Source organism: Leptonotus elevatus, chromosome 13 (genome assembly GCF_054856555.1).
Source record: "Leptonotus elevatus isolate MCC_2025b chromosome 13, RoL_Lele_1.0, whole genome shotgun sequence".
In the NCBI taxonomy this organism is placed as follows: domain Eukaryota; kingdom Metazoa; phylum Chordata; class Actinopteri; order Syngnathiformes; family Syngnathidae; genus Leptonotus; species Leptonotus elevatus.
Window position 1 is genome coordinate 17,345,223 of NC_141251.1, and position 17,003 is coordinate 17,362,225.

At 39.9% G+C, this 17,003-nt stretch overlaps 2 protein-coding genes across 4 annotated transcripts in view; one reads left to right on the plus strand and one right to left on the minus strand.

Annotated features, from left to right (window-relative positions):
* Positions 1-213: 213 nt before the first annotated feature.
* mapk8a (mitogen-activated protein kinase 8a) lies at positions 214-15,104 on the minus strand. Of its 2 annotated transcripts, none has more exons than XM_086092790.1 (12): positions 14,770-15,104; positions 10,230-10,396; positions 9,761-9,890; positions 9,413-9,471; positions 9,176-9,314; positions 8,148-8,313; positions 7,182-7,253; positions 5,019-5,201; positions 4,777-4,901; positions 4,642-4,705; positions 3,176-3,253; positions 214-2,305 (listed from the first exon to the last, which is right to left on the minus strand). In XM_086092790.1, the coding sequence occupies exons 1-12, from the start codon at positions 14,803-14,805 to the stop codon at positions 2,121-2,123; spliced, it is 1,404 nt and encodes a 467-aa protein (XP_085948916.1). In that variant the 5' UTR covers positions 14,806-15,104; the 3' UTR covers positions 214-2,120. The 2 variants fall into 2 exon arrangements, with proteins under 2 accessions (XP_085948916.1, XP_085948915.1); XM_086092789.1 differs by lacking the exon at positions 7,182-7,253 and adding an exon at positions 7,880-7,951 and having other exon boundaries at positions 14,770-14,971.
* The window catches only part of ptpn20 (protein tyrosine phosphatase non-receptor type 20), a 35,362-nt gene continuing 32,884 nt past the window's right edge, over positions 14,526-17,003 (plus strand). Inside the window, exon 1 of one of the 2 annotated variants that reach the window (XM_086092785.1) lies at positions 14,526-15,285. The gene's annotated coding sequence lies outside the window, so the exon portion shown is untranslated. The remainder of the gene's footprint in view (positions 15,286-17,003) is intronic. The other variant, XM_086092784.1, reaches the window with a different exon arrangement.

Consider the following 17,003-nt stretch of genomic DNA (forward strand, 5'->3'; position numbering starts at 1 on the left):
ATTGTGGGGGAAATAATAAATAGCACCGGGTATCTGCCCTCTATGCCAGATGGCCAGTCCAGCCCGAGAACCTAAAGACTAAAATCCAATGCAAACTCCGTATTGGAAGGACAGAGCCCAGATACGTACAACCTACAAATTGTGCAGCGGATTTGCACACCACTTGCTAATAAGCTATGGAAATGAGGAAGAAACGAACAAAGACAATTGTTCAAATTCAACTCTTTTATTTGCTTGAGTTGGAGGTGGACAGTTTAGCTTTATTTATTTATTTATGTATTGTATGGTGACACCTCCATACAATTCGTCCTTTAAAAAAACTCAGGTTTAATATTGTGTCGCCAGTGCTTTACAATTACAACCCATCGGAAGACCGACTTGCCATCCCAATAATGCTGAATGACTTTCTTGTTCCTGCGCTTAACCTAATGGGCAAAGAGTACTTTACACTTTAAGGGGAGGAAAACCACTCAATAAAAGAGGCAGCCACATCAGTCATTGAAGATATGGCCCAGCAAATGTGAGGACATGCATCACAATCCCCAAGTGCATTCTGGGAGCAAGTGGAGTTACTACTTGGAGTGCCCGAACATGATCATTGTAAAGACGCGACACACTGGGAACCTCGAGTCATCAGCGACATCTGAAGGGAACAACTGTGGAGGCCTGACAATGACTTGTTTGCAAACTCCCACACATACAGTACATCTACAGTATAATGTACATCCCATTGACTACTCTAATCTACCAATTGTATTGCACAGAAAAACAATGCAATGAAATATAGGAAACAAAATGCATTAGAAACAGTACTTTTGAGCTACATGTACATTACATACAACAAATGCATTTGCACTTGGAATAAATAAATAAATTATATATACAGAACAAAAGTGAATATTTGTTTGTGTGATATGCATACTGTAGCATCAAAAATATGTGTGTGTGTGTGTGTCTGAGAGGTAGAACTCAACTCTGCCATGGAGAGGACTTAAAGTGGAAGTCAACCTTAAATATTTCTTGACAATAATTATGTTGTATGTGGCCTCACTAGTCAAAACATGACATTCTGATTAATATTACATTTTTGGAATATGAGTTATGAAGCAAAATTCAGCCGATTTTGTCCATTTCAGAGGGCGCTCATTTTGCCACTTGCTGTCGACTGAAGATGACAGCAATGTTGCTCAGGCAACGACCAATCACAGCTCACCTGTTTTCTAAAGCTGAGATGTGATTGTTTGCTACTTGTTGCTTCATAATTCATACTCCACAAATGTAATATTAATTCATGTTTAGACTAGTGATGCCATATATAACATAATTGTCCCCCAAAAAAAATGGGGGGGGGGGGGGTTGATGACTTCCCCTTTAAAAGAAAAAAAAACAGTTAACTTCGTAAGGGCACTTAAATAATATATATTAAATACCATACATCACGAGCATTATCCCCCAAATGGAATTCGTTATTACACACTAATTTTGAAGCCAGTGAGTTAGTCAGTATTGGACTTACATTCACCCTGTTCTTTAACTGAGGAGTTAAATAAGCAAATACATTAGATTTACAGTATGCAGCAGTAAAACTGAACCGGGGGGGAAAAAAACAGTTAACAAGTTAGGTGGCATAAGCTGACGAAAAATCTAGAAGATGAGAAAAAGCAAGTATGCATTAATTTCCACATTTAAAAAAAAGTCCTTTACTTAATAGTGGATTCATTCAAATGTCTCCCCCCACCCCTTCCCAAAAACATAATACAAAATGCTGTGTCAGCATCTGAAAAATATATTAAAAAACAGTGCGGTGCTCACAGTGCGCCATCCCACTGTGTTGCTGGAGCTAAAAAAAAAGTCAATGCAGAAATTGGCTCCCTTTCATTACAAACATAATGTTCACATCAAAACATACTCTTGATTCTTTGCAGCAAAAATACAATAATAGTGATACAATTTAAAACCACAATCCTTTACAGTAGTATCGGGCAATAACAACAAACTGTACATGAAATCGCAGCTCTACAAACTAACATGAGAACTTCCATTGACCTATAAACCTTCGCATCTTAAACGCTATGTAAGGTGCACCGACAAAAGGTTATGCTTGAGTGTGTGTTTTTTTGTTATCTGCAACACGCCAGCGCACCAAGGGAGGTGTGGCTATCCAGACTGCTGTCTGTTTCCGAGGTCACCGTGGGGTCGCTGCTGGGGTCGGTGGGCTCCGTGGACATGGATGACACATCGTTGGCTGATGAGGAGGAGGAGGACGAGGAGGACGGTTGAGGGGGGCTATCAATCACTGCTGCACCTGTGCTGCGAAAAACACGTCAACGTATAGGTTTCATCGAAGTACACACGATTCTGGGATTACTGGACCGCAGTCAGTGCAGGTACAAGTTACACGGGGAAAGTGACGTACAGTACATTCCTTGACCACCAGGGGTCAGTACAACACTGACATAAAATACACATGAAGAAGACGGTCACAACTGCTCAGTAATCTATCTGGCAATATGTTTCCTGTAGGTATGAGCAAGTCTAACCTAATGCTCTTTTTAATGTAACAAATTTAATGCCTATGTCATACTGTATATACACACATATACATACATACATACATACACTGTATACAATTTGTATATGTCAGTTGATTAAATTTTGAAATCAATTATTCGCTTGATTTCTATAGTTAACTCACGATTACTCGCAAATTAATCGCATGTTAAATCAGTTCTAAATGTACTATAATATTTTTTTTCCCACACTCTCAAATATGGTTACCAAATACAAACGTGGTTGTATCTTTTCAAACATTGTAGTAATTCATAAAGTTATTTGAAGTTAAAAATACATACTACACAGTTAAAAGGAGTGTAAAACATTCAGTCAATCATACATTTGTGATGAGGTAATTTTCTGCCACTAGGTGAAAGTAGTCCCCACAAATACACTTTTTATCACATATGCTAAATTGCGTTATAGTGCCTCTTTGCACAACATTGTATGAAAAATAAAGCATGAACAACAATGTTTTTACATCAATTGTATTAACATTTTTAATGCCTCTGGACATATTTGATGCTTTTTATGTCACTTACACAAAGTATAGTATATGAAAAACTGACTCCGTACTCTCATGACAGAGTCGGTTTGACTTAAAGTTACAAAGATGACTCACCTAGCGGAGAAGGCTGTCCTCGGATCACTCCATTTTTTGACCACTCCTCCCAGTCACTCACTTCCTTATAGATCAGCCCTACGCACGGCCCAGCAGAGAGGAAGAACTGATTAGTACCCGACACCATCTGGACCACTGCCTCTCTTTCCGTCCACCGCAGTGTTTTGCATTCTGCACGCTCCAAACAGCATCATGTTTCTAATTTGGACAAGACGAGTGATGGAGTGAGCCTTCTAAAATGAGTGTGGGGTCATTATCAACTGGTAGAGTTTAGGATGAGCTCATTTTGGACGCTCAAAAGAAAAGCATCGCTTTTGCCTCACTACTCCCTCACAGAAGACATTGAAAATCTTTCAGGGATTTCAAAACCGTTTATGATACTGTGAAAAATTGACATAATTTGGAGTTTTACCACCTAATGACGTCAAATAGGGAAATAAAATGGAAAATGGCACTTACTGAGATATCGCATGTCTGCCTCACAGTTTTGAGGTTATGTGTTCAAATCTCATGTTCAGTTCATGGGTTCTATCTCTTATGGATACTCTGGTTTCCACCAAAATTCCAAGAATATCCATTTTAGGTTCATTAAAGACTCTAAATCAGAGGTGTCAAACATACTGCCGGCGGGCCAGAACCGGCCCCCGTCAGGGGATCCAATCTGGCTCATGAGGACAAAACCCAAACTGACATTTTTCACTAAAATTAACCGTTACAAATTTTGTTTACTGTAGGGCGCACTGACGACCCACTTAAATTACATTCTGGCTGTTACTCAGCATATAATGCAAAAAATAAATACAAATTGCAGTCATTTTTGTTAAGAAATTTCAGATAACAGTAAAAAAAATAAAAATAAATTGAAATATTTTCAAAATGTATTTGTAATTATTTACACAAAAAAAGGAAATATCTTTTTATTTTTTTATCTTTATCTTATTAGGCCACGGACAAACTGGTCCAGCCCACTTGTGATTAAATTTAGGTGAAAGTGGCCCCTGAATTAAAATGAGCTTGACACCGCTGGTACTAATTCCAAAGGTGTGAATATAGCATAGAAAACTGATGTATGGATAAATCATCAAGCTCATGCTAACATAACTAGCATGGAGATGAAAGCATAATGCTGAAGGACGATCACACTGTTAACTGACCAGATAATCTTGCCAACAAACTACTGCTCTAGTCATTTATGTCTGTCAGGCATTGTCAAAGGGGGAGTAATTCTACCATATTTTAGTTTTATTTGGGAACACGTTTATATTTGCGTGGTAGTTCAAATGGTATACTTAACATAAACAACCACCATCAGTGGATGGCTTGTGTTTGATTTTGAAGGCTGTACTGAATACGGATTGATGCACATACGTCAAAAATGGATGTTTTGAAATGGTTCACCACACTTGACGCCTATTGTTCTGCCTGAACCTGACAGTGAAAAGGGTTTGAAAAATCTGTCATCGCACCTTTCCACTCCTCCACAGTGTGCTCCCTCTGATCCAGCTGCTTGTCAAGGACCTTGGGCGGTGGCTGAGGATGACAAAATGGCTCAATAAGAATCTTGAATAATAGAAAAAAGTGCGTTGTGCAGTAATACCTACCGCCTCCACTTCAGCTGGGTCGTACCAAACGTTGATGTAGGGGTGCTGCAGGGCCTCATCTACAGATATGCGCTTGGAGGCATCGATCACTAACATCTTAGATAAGAGGTCTCTTGCTTGGCTCGCTGAAGAGAAGAAACAAACAGCTACGTTGTTGAACTATTGATCACATAAGGTGCAAACTATCCCTTGATAAATGACCGTGTGATGCATTGATAATAGATAACAGAAGAAAGCAGCACCTTTCAGTTTGTTGTGATCGGAATCAGCGGGGAAAAGAACATCCGGGAAGAGTTTCTCAAAGGTGTATCCAGCATAGCGTGGCCTGTTTTCCACGTATGTTCTTACTGACTGGTTCAGTTTCATCAGAAAGTCCTGAGATGGTGTGCCTAGCTGCTCGATGACTTTGTTCCATTGGTCAATGTCTGACGTGTGCGTATTAAGGAAGAAGAGCCACATACAAACTCATTGCACTCCCACGCACATACACATATTGGCCCGTGGTGTTTATATATTCAACTACAGATGGGGTAAGCTCATTTAGGGTTGAGTTCATTCCTTTTTTACCTTTTTAGACACATAGTAAACAGTATTACTGTCATGCAGTATTACAATGTCAGGTGAAACTGAAGTGGACAACAAAATGGGCTATTATGGAAAAATGGCAAGAAACAAGTCAGAATGAGTGGAACAAATAAATTGTGTGGAAACGTAAACATGGAGTGTTTGCATCAGACTCTAATGGAATGCTAATCTGGGTTAAGGATGTCTCCTTGTTGCTTAATAATCTTAAATCCGGCACAGGGAATTTGTTTAAACACACAGTAAATCTCCACACTTTAATTAATCTGAGCGACTGTTTAGCCAAAGGTTTAAGCGCTTTGGTGCTGCTGATTTGGTCAACAATGGCTTTAGCATTGACGTTCATTTGCCCATGTGCCCAAAATAACTATTTAATGCCATTGTGTGAATATTTATTAACTGCAATAACAATACAGTAAAAAGAAAAAAGAAGAAGTTAGTTCTTACCTATCTATTCGAGTGTGGCATATACCTAAGTGGATGACGCAGGCGGCGACTAATTGGCACATGGCACAAATTCACAATGTTGTGTGAATCTAGGTTTATAATCCAGGCAGATTCGCATTTTGCAGCATTTCTCCATAACCGTTTTCTTTACCGTTTCAAGCATCCAGTTATGTTTTGGGTCAAATGACCCACTTTCAAGTTAAAGATCAAATGTTAGCTTTTCGCTCATCAAACTTGGCACCAACAGACAAACGGTTGGTTCATTATAACATATTTGGAATGAGAACAGTTAAGATGTAGCTATGTTAATGTTTCCCAGGAAGCTTTTGGAACATTGATATAATGGGTCAAAATGACCCAACATTCCCCCACCCCCCCCAAATGAAACACCTAATCAACAGACTATAAGACATGGCTAATTTTGATGTATATACAATAAAAACTTTAAGCTATAAACAATGTTTATTGGGTTGACTTTGGAATGTTAAACATTACGGGTCAAATTGATCCATTTTCAGAGTGACAAAATATAAATATTAGTTTTTTGTTTGTGCTATGAAACGTCTCAATGACTAAAATTGTTCACTTTTACATTTTCAATTAAAATGTTTAATGTTTATCAGAATTTTTTGGAACATTAAACATAGCCTGGGTAGAATTGACCCATTTTTAAGTTTAAAAACTACCGTATAGTAGTTCTTTTCTATGAACCATCTCAATTTAAAATGGCTACTAATGTTTATTGGAATGCTTTTGGAACATTAAACATAGCCTGGGTCAAACTGACCCATTAAAGTTTAAGAACTACAAATTGGTATTATTTTGCAATTAATATTCCAACAGACAATTAAAATGGTTAATTTGGACAGATTTGCATTGAAAACTGTTAGTGAGCTATAATTCATTATCAGGGTGCTTTTGTAACATTAAACCTAGCCCGGGTCAAACATTCCAAAGTTAAGGAACTACAAATAGCAGTATTTCATCATGAAACTTTAGTTGTTAAAAGTGGTTCATGTGAAATATTTGCAATGGAATTGATGAATAATGTTTAGTTGGATGTGTTTTCAATCATTAAATATAGCTTGGGTCAAATTGACCCGGGAACATTATTGCTGTTCCTGGGAAACCAACCGTAAGAGGTTGAAACTTCACTGTTACGCTACGTTGGAACTGTAATAAACTGCTACAATAAAGTTGTTTGACATTAAAGTATACGACAATGTCATTCCACAAGCACAGTGACGTTCACAGTAAAAATGTGGATGGCAAGGGGCGGAGAGGTTGTAGAGGCAAGTCGGAGGCAATGGTGTCAGGTCTCTTCACACTGAATGAAGCAATGACGCATTGGAGCACAAATGATGGGGGAAGGATACGATCAGTGCCGGGGAACAACACACTTCCCCTGATCATCTCGGCCACTATGCAGCCCACTGACCACACATCCACTGGGAGTGGACGTTCAGATGATACAGAGGTGGACATGCAAACAAAGGAGGCACAGTAAATCAAAATAAATCAAATCAGAAAATATGAGACAAATGGAGGTAATGAACTTGACACGGTGTGCAGCACTGAAAATCATTACATACAAGAAGTACATGCAGGATGGATTAGACAACAGAAACAAACTACTACGCTGCAAAAACTGGTCTGAAAAAACAAGTGAAAGTTCATGTTAATTTAAGTTAAATGACAATGACTTGGCAATATTTTTTTTTTAAATAAGGTAACATTGCGAGCCTCAAAAAACTCCACCGAGTTCTAATACTAACCCCCACCCCCACCCCCACCCCACCCCCCCCCCCCCCCACCCAAAAAAAGGGGAAAAAATGCTTGGAAGCAAGTGAAATTCTCTTACACAAAAACTGCCAGGCAACAATAAATATTTTGGCAGACAAAGAACGAGCATATTTTGCCTTGATATGAGATACCTAGTTTTGTTAGCTTTTAGTTTTTGCAGTGTTAGTAGTGATGCAAAAATAAATAAATAAATAAATAAATGCTTTAAACATTTGACAAAGACCGACAAGAATAACAGTGTGACCAGACAAAGTGGAAGCCATAAGGATACAATCCCGTCCAGGGAAAAGGATTTTATGGCGAACCATTTCAGCCAGTATGCAGCCCACAGACCAAATGTCCACTAGTGGTTAAGATAAGTAAAGAGGGACACACCACAAAATGTTAGACCGTTGCTTGTTAGAGAGCTTGTGGCAATTTTTAAAGAGAAACACAAAGAACTCATTCTTCATAAGGTCTAAGTGATACTGTGTTATGTTATGCAATTCACTTTTAATGCCAGGAAAACGAACAGGGGCCGATGTGGCGAGTAGCCATACCATTAGCTTGGTAGCCCATGCCCAAGATGACTTCAGGTGCTCTGTAGTAACGCGTCACCACGTAAGGCGTCATGAGGAGACCCGTGGCAGCAGTTCGAGCTAGGCCAAAGTCCAAAATCTTCAGTGTGCAGTCTGACTTCACCACAATGTTGCTGGGTTTGAGATCCTAAAGAGACGGACAGAAGAGACAGCAGCCAGTGACGTTCACAAGAAATGCACAAGTAAAAATAAAAATAGATATAAAAAATTTATATATAAATACAATAAAAATTATATACCGGCATACAAAAAAATAAAGAGTAAAAAAATAAATAGAATTATCTAAATAATAAGGGAAATAACTCCAAATATAGATAAACAGAATTAAATATCAATCAATCAATAAAAGTGCTCTGCTCTCACATTTATTTCATGCTGCAGATCATGTCAGCATGAAATGTGCAAGTTAGGGCACACACTTAGGACCACACTCATTTGAATAACATATCCTTGCGCATTTCATGCTGACATGGTCTGCATCATGAAATAAAAGGTGAGCAGAGCGTTTTTATTCGTTGATGCATATTTAATTATATTTATTTTTGTATTTATTTCCACGTTTATGTATTTTTATTATTTACATTATTTTTTGTATTTAATTATGAATTATATTTTAGAGAAATTTGTATTTTGATTTTGATTTATTTGGTCCTCCATATCTCGGCGTTGAACAAAAAGAACTACGCTCAATTGACTGTCTTTTGAATGACATTGAATCTATGAGGGGGAAAAACACCAGATTAGAAGAATATGAATCACCCAGTGTGAGATCAACAGGATGAGATTCCTCTAAAAGTGTGCCAGCTGTGTCAAATATTGCATTGGGCTTAAGGTCGCACTCACACTGCGTCACTTCTATTGTACCAAGCTTTGGCAAGCGTCTGTATTTCATGAACCCTCCCTTCCACTGGACTTCATAATAGGATGCGGACTTTTTGTGACCTTAATTGTGAAAAGCATTCTAACATTTCTGATTGGCCAAAACTTACCCTGTGAATGATGCCGGCAGCGTGGAGGTGTTTGATACCACACAGCATCTGATAAAGCAGATAAGACAGCCTCTCGTGGTCCAGCTCCATCTGAATGACCTGGCACAGGTTGGCATCCATCAGCTCCATTACCAAGTAGCTAAAAATCAATAAAAACAATTGAGGAGGAAAATGAAATTGTTAGGCTTTGCTAAAATGTACAAATGCTCTTAAAAGAAAACAACATGAGCCACTTACACATCTTGAAATTCTTCTAATGATTTTTGGGGTGTGAAAACATTTAATAGGCCGATGATCTGCGGGGTGAAAAATGCATAAATGAGAAATTGGAATTTGCAAAAAAATCACATATGTCTTGTCTCAAGGGGAGGACATTTGCACATGATGCTGAATTATTGCAACTTTCCTGAATTTGTAGCTTACTTCAAGTCATCCTGCTCATTTTTTTTTCAAAATGTAGGTTATCATTGCTAACTAGCATGTTAATTATTCAACACATGCAGGTTGGGTGTATGGATTCTGGATTGTTTTGAACAGATTCTGTAACACCACGTGGTGATAATCAACTGTCATTTGCATACGTACATTTTTGTGATTGACACATTTCATGAGGACGAGCTCTCTGAACGCCCTCTTGGCATGCGTCTGGTTCTGAAAGGGTCGGCTCAGCTTCTTGATGGCTACGTTTCTCTCGAGGACTTGATCGTAAGCAGAGCTAAAGAACAACAAGGACACAAAGAGCTCAAGTCGCTTCTGTTATGATTGAGAAACAAGTCTTAAATCAAGGGCGGGCATTTGGTTTAATTAAGGTAAACAACTGTTTTTGTAATTTTTTTATGCGTTGGAAGAATGTTCCATGATCATAATATAGAAATTGGGTGATGGGTGGATGGTCTGAAATCCTGTTTTAATGGCAATGTTGTATTTATCAAAATGACTGCATAGAGGAGTTGTGCCAAAGCATGGACGTTAAGTAACTTCCAGTAGTCTGGCATTATGAGCTGTAAAAATAAATAAATAAACAAACTAGTTGAGACTGCAAAGAATCACTCACCACACGATTCCCTGCGCTCCCGATCCGATGGGTCTCAAGTTCTGGTAGCGCTTTAATACAGTGAACGTCGAGTCTCCGACGTCGATGCTGTAGAATTCTTTTTCTTTCTTGTTTTTATTCATGGCAAAATCTTCAATGGCTGCTCTCTGTGCTTCCAAAAATGTCCTCTGTGAGCACAGAAGACAAATAAAGCAAACCAAGGAGAGAAATTACAATATTTGTAGCAAAGGAAGCAGTTTTGAAGCAAAGCTTGCAGAATTACAAATGAGGGACGAGCGCAGCAGTTATGCCTCGGCGGCTGGTCAGCAAACACTGTAAAAGGCAAATCTCGATATCATCAGCAGTGATGGCCGAAGGGCAAAGCGCCGCGAGGTCAACTCCATCACACCAAACATCATTGACACAACTGAGCTCGGGTCGGGGCCTCTTGTAAGCACAAAATTCAACTAACTGCCAGTTTGGATATCAAACTCGAACACTGAAATGGTGTACCCACGCATTATGTATGTGCTCCAGCTAACGAGGGAACTATTCAAACTGTGTTATCAAAGATGTCGTTACAATATCCAAAACCTAAGTACTTTCTAGAGGTCGAAAACGCAAACATTTCAAGCCATGAAAGCAGCTCTGCGAGTCCTATAATCAAAGAAAACCAGCCTCCCTCCCTCCCCACTTCCCGCTCCTCCACTCTCGTTAACATGCAGTCCATATGAGGGATATAATTGCCAGAGAAAAATGACTCAGCTCTCCGTCTGTTGGTCCGACGTCACCAAGACGTCTGCAGCATCCGCCTCGCTCATCACGTGAAAATAGACATGTTTATGTAACACAAGACAACAATTAAGCAGCATTGCAGAACCTCAAGAGAAGAAGAGACTGATGCGACTACTACTACTGAGGTCATTATAGTCGTTTGGAATAACAGCAATCCATCACAATGACTAAAAGTCCGGTCAGTGAAGGAAGACAATGCGCATTTTATATATATATATATATATATATATATATATATATATATATATATATATATATATATATATATATATATATATATATATATATATATATATATATATATATATATATATATATAAGCCACATTTACATTTACTCAGCAGTGCAGCAGCCAAGTGGTCTGGACCTCATGGATGGCTTAGCAATATATTAAATAAATGCATGGGCCTGGGCTGCTTCCTGGAATGCACTTCCTACTACATGCATCTGCCTGTAATCATCAGATTGTTAAACTCCACAGGAAAAATTGTACTGTGACAGAAGGGGTTTCGACACACACTTAGCAGACACATTTTTAGGTACACCTGCAAAAATCACTGCCATTTCATCCGTTCTGCGATGTAATTCTTAAAACAAATAACATAAACATACGCTGTGGTGGTTATCAACCAGTAAGTATTGCATTATTGTTAATCCACCCAGCATCATATATGTAATATATTGACTCAATTGAGAAACAACATTTCAATTATGTAACCAATGTATTTGTGGGATGCAGTAAAAACTTCCAAACCCATTCATTTTCTATAGCACTCATCTTCAGCAGGGTCTTGGGTGAGTAAGCCGGAGGCTGGTTAAACGTTAGACTGGTTGTCAGCTAATCAAAGGCTGAAGATATATAAAGCAAGTAAAAATAGAGGGTGGTGACCCCAAAGAACTTTTTTTTCTGTACTAGAATAAGGTGTGATTGCGCATGCACTACAGTAGGTGGCAATGGTGCACTCATTGTCAGAGAGTGTGCAAGGACTACTCGCTTGAAATATGTTCTTCTCCTTCTCCTTGAGAAGCACTGTCCTAAAGTCTAGTCACATAGCCACTTGATAGCATTGTTGCATCAAGTTCACATCAACCTATTTGTTTATATTCCAGTTGCCTAAAATGTTATTAAATATGAAAACACTATATAAATAAAGATGACTTGACTGTCGTGAAAATTTGCATTTTTGTTGACATGACATGAAGAGAAACAATTGCTTGATATATTATTATAAAAGGAAGCCATAGACGGCAAAAAAAAAATCCTTTTGTCTTCAAATCTATATCGTCCTGTGTTTTTTTATTTTTTAAGACAACATTTTTTTTCATGATTCCTAATGGAATACCATTAAGGCACACATTTCATTTTAATGAGGTGAATGAATGGCCTCCTCATCATCTCACGGTTTAACAAGGGTAGCGACTTCCATTGCGAGTTAACCTTGGCCACATGACCCCACCACCGCCCCCACCCCCACCACTTCGCAGGAGGCTGCAGGCAAACCGCAGCGGGATAGCAGGAGCCTTGCATGAACACACATAACAACACAAGACCGAGCACACATTATAGCCGAGGGAATGACTCCCATGTCGCCATACGACGGGCCTGCCTGCTTAACGGGCGTTTCTTCATTCGCCTGAATACTGCGTTCGCGGGTATAGGTAATATATAAAAAAGGGAGAATAGGCGAGCAAATACGTCGTACAAAACCGTCTTAACACGTAAATGACACACGACCCTCCCCCCACGGCCAAACAATAAGCAGGTCCGAGAAAGGAGCAGGAGCCGGAGAGGGAGGTGGGGGCTTCTGATCCTCATCTTACCTCGTCGTGTAGGTGGATTCCAGCGGTGCGACCGAGCCGCTCGAACGTTCCAGAGCAACGGACAGTGTGTGCCGCTGGTCAACAATGATCGATTCCGCTAGGCGCCTTAAAAACACATGACCTCACCCGATCCACTTGCCTACGTTTCCACACGCCTGCTGTTACTGACAGGCCGAAGAGCAGCGGGGGAGGTGAAGTGCGCATGCGCCACATACGTCACGGGCCCACGGGCACACCCACCTCCATCAGCTCTTCCTTCCGCCTTATCCATTTATCATCTATTTATCAATCTTAGATATTTTTTACAGTGTACTTTACACTAAATTCAACACTAAACTCATATTTAATTAACCCCCCTGTTATGTTGTGAGTCAAAATAAGTCAGTTTCAAGTAGAAGAACAAATGTTAGCTTTTTGCTACCACACTTGGCACCAACAAGACAAAAACCTTTTTTTTTGTTTATGTTTTGAACATCTTTTCAATGAAAATAGTTAATAAGGAGCTATAAAAATGTTTCTCTGGATGCTTTTGGGACATTTAGGTACATATAACGGGTCAAACTGGCCCATCACAGTTATTTATGGTAAAACTTTTGGCATGTTAAACATTTTGGGTGAAATTGACTTAAATTGGTTTTGTTTGCTAGTTGTTGTTTTTTTGCTATGAAACGTCTGACTGACTGACTGACTGACTGACTGACTGAAATTGTGCACTTTGACATTTTCAATTTTAAAAAAAAAGTTTATTGGAAAGGCTTTTGTAACATTAATTAAACATATCCCGGGTCAAATTGACCAATTTTATAGATACAAATGAGTAGGTTTTTTTTTTTTTTTTGCTATGAAACTCCCCCCTTTAAAAACTACAAATACTGCAGTAGCATTTCATAATTAAAGTTATTTTATTTGTTTAAATAATTATAAATACTTACAATGAAAGCAGTTAATAATGTTTATTGGGTAGTGATTTTTATCATTAAGTATAGCCTGGGTCAAATTGACCCGGGAACATTATTGCATTATTGACCCGGGAACATTATTGCTGCCTGTTCCTGAGAAACCCACCTAACAGGAGAGTTACCATTAATCTACAGTAACATCCAATGTCTTGTAAAATTATGTACCCCTGCACCATCTAACGAGTTTCAGTATAAGAATTGTCAAAAAAAAAGAAGTTATTTATTTACAAAGATAATAATGCTCACTTGTGTCACGTAACATAAAAACAATATTTGTGGAGAAATTGGATTATGTTCTTGACTGTGCCAAGCTAAAATCTTTCGTGAAGCGTGGTTATCACCTATACACGCAAAGTGCTCATGTTGCAAAATATTCACGGTACAATAGAGGACTGTTGCTGACCATCCGCATGCACACACACGCGCGCGCGCACACACACACACACACGCACACGCACACACACACACACACACACACACACACACACACACACACATCTTCGTGCATGGCCAATACTACATGCAATTGCAATACATTTGGAGCATAAACCGTTTTCATTTTTCTCTTCTGTTTCACATTTAATTGGAAACAAAATGAATAGAGCCATGCAACGTAAGAACACATCACAAACAGCATCCACTACGTTAGATACACCTGCACTGCATCTAATTCTCAAAACGCGATCGCCACTACTAGTGAGCCACTAGATGGCGCCCAAGCCAATGGTTTGGGGAGCCAAGCAGTTGCCTGGTTTACCTTGCTTGTGACAAGTAGTGAGCCTTGAGGTTTTTTAGCATTGGATCTGCTTTTGCTTGCTCGGTGTATGTAACGCGGCATAGTCGTCCAATCATCCCTGCAGCCAACTCAATCTCTCCCCCGGTACCCCCTGCGCATGATGCCCCTGCAGGGCCTGCAGAAAGTCGCATAGGAGCGCCACCTGGACGTCCCGGTGCAGACTCCCGCAGTAGGAGCTGTCTCTTCTTACCCCTTGTTCCAAGAGAGTCCGCAGTGTTATGATCATTGTGCCGGAGCGCACGCAGGCGACCAGGCAGGCAAGCAGGCAGCCCCTGGCCGAACTGGTTCGTCCTTCCCGGTGCTCCTGGGCACCTCGGCGCCGTCAGACGGATTAGTTACAACGGCGTGGCTGATCTCTCGCCTCCCGCTATTGGTGCTTCTGACTTGACGCCGTCAAGCCGTGAGGGCTGATCCAATTATGTGTTTAGCGTGGAGGTGCTAATAATAGAGCAAATTACAGGTTAAGAAAAAAAAAGTTTGAGGTGTTGGAGGAGGCGGTAAAAGAGCAATTGAAGAATGGCTCCATGACCGCTTTCACGCCGCCAGCCTGGAGGTCCACGCCGAGGGACGAGCCGCATCATCCCGGGGAGACGTCGAGACAGCGAGGCGATGATCGGGAGGATTATTTTGGATGTTTGGTGGTGGGTTAACTGAAGACAAGCACACACAACAACACAGCTGGGTTACATATGTGACCACTGATCAGGTAAGCCTGCGGTAGCAAGCATCTCGCTTGAAATTGAACCCTCTCCCTGTGAGATTTACCTTGAAGGATGACTCTAGCATCAGGCCCATTATGGTGTCATACATTGTTACTAATAATGGGAAGTTAGAGGACCTACATCATGATCCAATATAGTTTTCGTTTTCTAAACAGTAGCATCTCTCCTGTGTATGTATGTGTGTGTGGCTGCTGTTATGTGCTTGTAAAGCAGATTAAGGATGTCAATAACATGGTAGTTGTTGGCCCAAATCAATATGCCACAGTGTAGACATCTTGAGTATTAGGATAAAGCCCCTGAAAAGTGCAGGAGCAGGTAAACAGAATGGATGGGGGGGGGGGGGGGGGGGTTCTCTTAAAATAATGTTTTGGAAAGTCACAATTAAGACAGCCAGTGTGTGCATGTGATGGTCTCATCTTCAGTGCACTTTTTAAATTAGTTTGACTTACAAAGAAGCACCGTGTGAGGCCATAGCAACAAACAACGAACATAAAAGTGATTCTATTTTTATTTATTTATTTTTCTTTTCTGCTGCTGTTGTTTACTGACAGTCCTTATGACATGAGTAAGCATTTAATAGGGGCCAAAATAATCAGGTTATGGTGATATTAGGATTATAACATCAGGTTACAGTGATATTAGGATTAGAACAATTGCCAATATGCCATTGGATAAATTAAAGCAGGGGGTTCCCAAACTGCGGGTTAGGGTCTAAAATGGCTCGCTGGTTAGTTTTATTGGGTCAGAGAAAAACACTACAAGCTATTCTATTGCGCGTCAATGAGACACACAATTTATTGGCTTTTTGACTAACGCTAGTAACTAACTATGTTAACGGTAACGCTGCACTAAAAGGAAAACATTGGTTGAATTGACTCAATTTTATTTTGTCTGATGGTCGCATGGAATAAAATCATCTGAATCCAGGTACATTTTTAAGTATATACTATACATCTACTTTAAAATTCAGCACTTTTTTTTTAATGTATGACAATACTGGGCGGCACGGTGACTGACTGGTTAGCACGTTTGCCACCTAGTGCTGAGGCCAGAGGACATGATATCAAGTCCGGGCTTCGGCCTTCCTGGGTGGTTTGCATGTTCTCCTCGTGCCTGCATGGGTTTTCTCCGGGTACACCAGTCTCCCACCACGTTCCAAAGACATGCATGGCAGGTTAATTGAGTGCTCTGAATTGTCCCAAGGTGTGATTGTGATTTGGTTGGTTGGTTGTCTGTGTGTGCCCTGCGAGTGGCTGGCAACCAGTTCAGGGTGTACTGCCCAAAGCCAACTGGGATTGACTCCAGCGACCCTTGTAAGGAATAGGCGGTTAAGAAAATGGATGGATGGATAGATGACAATACTTTAAGTAGTTTTGAGGAACCAAAGTTAATAATTGTTCTTGATCCAAACATGTTCAAGTTACATGAACCAGAACTCAGTACTATATGATCACTCTGAGAAAATAGTACAATTATCCCCCAATCAAACAAATGTAAGCCAAACCCTTTGCTTAGTTTGTATTGTATTTGAGCAGATTTATATTTAAAAAAATGCACTGCATATTATTTAATTATGCCATGTGAAATTCCAATAATAACGTTTGATTTCTTCGGACACTGCTTTACAAGCATGAGATGGCAATATACCAGGAGATCATGTCACACAGCTACACCTCCCTCACAGCCAGCCGGAGGTCACAAC

Bases quoted from the DNA above. Each gene is read 5' to 3' on its own strand.
- mapk8a (XM_086092790.1), bottom strand. From the start codon at position 14,805: ATGATCATAACACTGCGGACTCTCTTGGAACAAGGG. The intron at 10,397-14,769 runs GTAAGAAGAGAC...CTGTGCTCACAG, and splicing joins GGACTCTCTTGGAACAAGGG to AGGACATTTTTGGAAGCACA. The intron at 9,891-10,229 runs GTGAGTGATTCT...GTTGTTCTTTAG, and splicing joins GGAGCGCAGGGAATCGTGTG to CTCTGCTTACGATCAAGTCC.